The 6,000-nt window shown below is 39.2% G+C and overlaps 1 protein-coding gene across 1 annotated transcript in view; it reads right to left on the reverse strand.

Moving 5' to 3' along the window:
• Positions 1-6,000, reverse strand: part of erbb4b (erb-b2 receptor tyrosine kinase 4b) — a 107,378-nt gene that overhangs the window by 40,141 nt on the left and 61,237 nt on the right. Inside the window, exon 18 of the mRNA XM_005723629.2 lies at positions 3,184-3,369. Coding sequence (XP_005723686.1) covers positions 3,184-3,369 — 186 coding nt within the window. The remainder of the gene's footprint in view (positions 1-3,183; positions 3,370-6,000) is intronic.

A 6,000-nucleotide genomic window follows, 5' to 3' on the forward strand; every position in this document is an offset into this window, starting at 1 on the left:
TTGTTATCCTCTTAGATCATGTGCACATTAGACTCAATGTGCCTATGAACACGTGTTCTATAGTATAACCTTTTGTATGGCTTACCAATAATAAATTCATAGTGACGACTTTGTTTGAGGTGGTAGGCAGTTTAAACTTAAGATTTAAAGTCCTCCTCTTGTCAGCTGCATTCCAATGCCTGATTTAATCATTAAGATATAACACTTATTGATATCACAGTTATCACTCTGTATTGTAGTCCTTGTATTCAGTTGTGTAGAGCCAGAACTGACTAAACATATGACAAAGTCTACAAGTGGATTTCACTTCCCTTCCCAGGCAAATTAGTGTGATGGTTGAGCTGTTTCCACATTTCACCCATCACACTAATATAAAGACAAAGCTATTCATCAAGCCCCTTGTGTAAAACTTCTCCAAGAAGCTGTCCAGATTGACTGGAAACAGCATTTCAGACTGCACTGTGCTTACCACAGCAAAACAGCAGAATAATCCTTTTTTTTTTACTTAGCAGTAGCCAGATCAGTTCTAAATTACTCACATCACAACTACAACATATGGAAGAGAGTGCTGTTGGATTCAGAGAGTCAAAAACCAAAAAGTCATAGGGAAGAGAAAATGATTCTTAGTAACAGAACATGCAAGTATAAAACAAAATAGAGAAAAAAAAGAAGAAAAGGAAGAAAATTCTGGGCATCATAGCTCTGCGTATGCGGTGGCTCTGATGAATATGCTCATTAGTATGGCTCTCATGACAGATCACTCCATTAATAATCTACAGCTATGATCATGGCCTTGACTGAGAGGGAGGACCACAGGGATGTTGCCTCAGAATGGAGCCCTGTCACTTGCAAGAACCTTAATAGCCATGTGAGGCCGCAAGAGTGCGTGCGCTGAAGATAAACAGAATAAAAAATGTGTATTTTCAAGACGCAAGTTTAGATAGACGTTATTATGAGTCTCATTCAGAGAATTCTTTTTGTATTTATGAAGGACAATTTGTGTTTGTGTCAACTCAAGGGTGGGCACCTTATTAACCGAGGCCCCTGGTGGCTATTTGAGTCTCCAGGAGCGGTAGCCAATTATTGAAAACACAAAACAATATATGCATGGGACACACTGTAACACAACACAGTGGTAAATAATACATCATCATATCTACCCTTTATGAATTATAAATCTCTCCATGTTGACAACTGTTCACAGCAGGCATATATTTATTCATGTACATGTAGCTTATCTCATTGTTTTTTGACAACGTAATTTGTATGATTAATTCTATACCATGAAAATGTTACACAGCCTGGGGGTTTGTCAGCAGCGGCATGGCAAGACTAAATGCAAGCTATGATCGCCTTTGGTGTTAAATAAAAAGCACTTTATATGTGGTGTGATCACAACTGTGTCCCAAATTTAACTGATGGTTTAATATTTTCCCTTGGCAACTCACTTGGGCAAAGCCTGCTGCTGATGTAGCCAAAAACAGCAACTGAAAATTTTGTCTAAGATATTAAATCAGGGACTACAGGGATTACTAAGCCATTTTCCATTTTCATTCGGATTCTCCTGGCTTTTTAACCTGTTATTTTTCGGTGTGTATGACAATTTCATGAACCACTCAAAAAATGCAGGATATTTGGAGATTTAATCACAGACATGGGAAAGCCGGACACATTAACACAGTCATAAGAAACAGAACGTTTTCATAGGACTCCGCAGTCCTGTGAATACCTACATCATCATACAGCCTATGATTCAGTAGCTTGTAGAACAACAACGAATAACTTGAAGTAATAATTGTCTGTATGACTTTATCAGTTTCTCATATCACTGTGGAAGATTTTTGACCCAACACTATTTTCCACTGTTGCCTCATTTCATTGTGTTTTGTACAGCTCTCTGAAAGCCCAGCCATAATATTTTGAATCAGGTTGAGGTTTGGCCTCTGACAGGGCCATTGCAACACCTTAATTCTTTTCTTTTCACCCATTTTGCTGTAGATTTGCTGTTGTGCTTGGGATCAATGTCCTGTTGCATGACTGAGCTGGCTTGGGGTAAACGCTTTACTCCAAAATGCCTTGGTATACAAACATGTTCATGGTCAAGTCAGTAACACTAAGGTGCCCAGCTCCCTTGGTTGCAAAACAATTGTTCACCCTTCCACTACTGTGCGTGAAAGTCAATAATTTGGTCTCGTTTTTCTGAAGGACATTTTTCTAGAGGTTTTGTGATTTGTTTAGATGCAAGTATGCAAACCTAAGCTGCATTGCTGCCATTTTCTTTTTAGAGGCCGGCGAATTCTCCCAGAAACCCTTCCAAATGACTCACACTTGTTCCACTTTTTTCCAATGTTACCGTCATGAATTTTAACATTTAACATGCTAACTGAGACCAGTCAGAGATGTAGCTCTTGGGTTTCTTGCAATTTTTTTGAGTGCTGTACAATTTGATCTTGGGGTGAATTTGCTTCCACCCCTGGGGAGGTTGTCGCATTGTGTTGACACTAATCTAAATGCTTGAGACCAGCAGCCTGCCCGAACTTTGCTGATGATCCCGTTAATCAAGAGTACTGAAGTAGAAGCATTTGGCTCTCTTATTTTCCATGAAAGCAGTAAAGGTACTGCACAGACTCCAGTGAAAACCTTTTTCATATGACTTCATGTGTATCTGTCAGCTATTGATACTGACAACAAAATTCTAAGAATTTGTAATAAACTCCATGATACTATAACATATTTCCTGCATTCCACACTTCCCCCACTAAAGTTAAGTAAGACTTTGAATTATTTACTTCACTTCTACATAGAGACGAGGAAACGGAAGTGCCGGTGTCTGCTGCTGAATCCATAAACACTCACACTTTACCAATAGCCACTCAGTTGTCCATGGCTTGCGGCCATGTGCTACGAACTAACATAAACACATTTTTTTTCTCAGTTTAGAAATTATGTTGTAATGCATTTGGCCTCTATCGCTTGAAACATAATAGAACAGTACCGTAGTTGTTGTTCCAAAGCAAATTCAAGCATGCATTCAATAAAAACCCTTGATGAATGAACCAGAATGCCACTCAAACCACGCACTAGGTTTATCACCAAATATCACTTAGAAAGTAAATACACTGACCATATTAGCAAATCGTGTATTTTATACTTAAATAGGTAATAATGGCTCAGTTTCCTTACCTTGGCTATCTGGACACACCAATTGAGCAATAGCTGTGATCCAATGTTGTCTTTGTGCTCGTGGACATAGTCGAGCAGGCATCCGTGAGGCATCAGCTGTGTGACCAGCTGGATTGTCGGACTCAAGCAGACACCCAGCAGTCGGACCAGGTGCGGGTGCTCCATGCTAGCCATGATCAGAGCCTCCTGAATGACACAGATATACACTCAGGCATGTGGAGGGTAATGATTACAGGTGGCTGTTTTAATCTGTAACAGTATGTCAGCAATGTTTATTTCCAACAGTCGTCGTTTTCAATAAACACATAAAAAATATGCTATTTATTAGAAACATGTCAGATTGTGTGATGGGTATGAGGTAAACTGTGCCAAAACAATTTGGCTGCAGAAAAGACTGAAATGTATTTATTTGTGTTTTTCTTTCTACTGGTAATATTTTTTTAATTTAATAATAACAGAAATGTTTTTTCTTTTAGTTCTCCAAATTGTGAATGGATAAGAAGATGGCACTTTTCACTGCCTGAATTACAAGTTGAGTTTCAAGAAGTATTTTCTTACTGGGAATGCTAATTACATACCTGAGGAGACCACTACATTAAAAAAAAAATGACTAGGATCCTAGCAGCACATCTCTCTCTCTCTCTTCACATTTCTATTCATCTCTTCCTCATAGTTCCTGTCTGTTTTTCTTTGTCTGCAGGGACACATTGAGTGGAGCAGCACATGTGGCATCACCCCACAAGTATAATAAGCTTCCCTTTCACTTTAGCCAAAGAAGAATTTAATGCTAAAAGATGTTTTTGTACAGCCTCACTTTTAAAATAATACACCTGCATTAGGACACAAGCCTGAAAATTGTGTTTTCAGCGCCAATTTTATATTTATTCTGATGTCTTGTTTTTGTCTACAGTGTGACACTCTTTTGAAAATAACCTGGAAACAGCCTTGGCTGTCTGGTGCGAGTGCTGGTTCTGGCAACTCCAGCACTCACAACGCTCACTGAACTGGCACACCTGAGACTCATCTTCACATCAAGTCTCTTCACTCCATGTTCAGTATCCCATGTGATACATGTGTGATGGCCAAATTCTAGCTCTTGCATTTTGGTCTCTAAACAATTTAGTTCTTTTGTAATGCTCCTGTACTTCAGGTCAACTCCTTATTATTACACCAGTTAGGTCTCCAAGCCAACTCATTTCTGAACCTTGTGCCAGCCTCTACTCATGGCCTGCTACAAAGAGTCAGCTACTCTGGACTAATGCAGTAAACTTCAGCTTCATATGTAACAAAGTTTCTGTGTCTGCTTTTAGATGAGTGATTTAAACTAAAACAAATGTTATTGTAGCTTGATGTTGTTCCCTTTCATCTGTCAATATTTGTTGCTGCAGGGATTCCATTAAACAAAGATTTCACTAGTTAAAATCAAATTTGTAAGACCATGAATGCTTTTATGCCAATGTTTTTCTTGGTGGCCTAGAAGCAAAGGCAACACACAGACTTAGGTATCGGCTGTGTTTTGTGATATTTACGTCAACCTTAATGTTAGCTCAGACGAGCCTCTTGAACACACATTTATCATCTCTGACAGTGTCTTGTCTTCCCCCCTTATTTCTTACTTCTTCTTGCTGTGTCACCAAAACTGAGATGAACCACTCTCACAAAGGTAATTTTTAAACTTTCTCTTTCACTTCTATCAGTTTGATAAGAGTTTGAATGTTTCTTTGCCTCATACTCAAAACAACATTTCCTCATAGGTCAGGCTATTCTGTATTCTTTCATGATTGTTTTATGTCTTGTTTGTGCATGTGGAATGTGTCAGAATATTCACTGTGAGAACAGAGAACTAAGATTCTGACACATATGTATGTTTTTTGGAAACTGGTGCACATATCTTCCTGTGTTATCGAGGACTTCAGTTTTGAACTGACCATAACTGATTTCTGTCATCTGCTGAAGTCAAGCTTTAGATGTTCTAAGGGTGTTTTCACACCTGTGCTGCCTAATCAATTTAAATCAAACTCTGGCTCATTTTCCCTGGTGAAGTTCATTTGTGCAATCGCATTTGGTCCGGTTCACAACAGTTGAACTGAGACCCTTTGGAGGCAGTGATCTCAAAATGAACTCCAGAGTGGTGATCAGACCACAATCCAACTTAACTGCCAGATGTATGCTAAAGTTTGATCTGACCATCTTTGGGTAGCTAAGTATGTTTTGCATTCTGTTACCTTTTACCATAAATATTCAGAGGTCACAAAATTTAAACTAATCATCTTATATTACTTCTATTGCTCCTGCCCTACACCGAATGGTTGTAGCTTCGGATGTGATTTCTTTAGGAAGACATTTTGGTTCACTTGGTGTATACTTGGAGTCCAGGCCTCCCTCTCCCCAGGTATCTCCTCCTACTCATCCAGGGGAACACAGAGGCTTCCTAGTCCAGCTGAGGGACATAATCTCTTATAATATCCAACACACTTTCACTCCTCCACTTGGGACAGCAACTAGTCCCTGAACGGAGTGGACACTTTACCCTTTAACGCTGAACACCATTATTGTCATTCCACTCCAGTGGGACTTGGGGACAACCACCTGTTGAAAGCAACAGAACCACATCATCTCCAAAAATTTGAGACGAGATCCTGTGGATCTACTGTACATCCACTATATGTACAGGTACTAAATGGCCAAACACCTAACGTACTCCTGAAACATCTCCTATAGGGAAAAAAAAAAAAAAAATAAGTAATCCGATCCATTAAATATCAAAAAAAGCACCTCACAAAACTTAAGACACGGCGTAACTCGGCTCATAACTGT

Source organism: Pundamilia nyererei, unplaced genomic scaffold, assembly GCF_000239375.1.
Source record: "Pundamilia nyererei isolate P.nyererei 1_Seehausen unplaced genomic scaffold, PunNye1.0 scaffold00009, whole genome shotgun sequence".
Lineage (NCBI taxonomy): Eukaryota > Metazoa > Chordata > Actinopteri > Cichliformes > Cichlidae > Pundamilia > Pundamilia nyererei.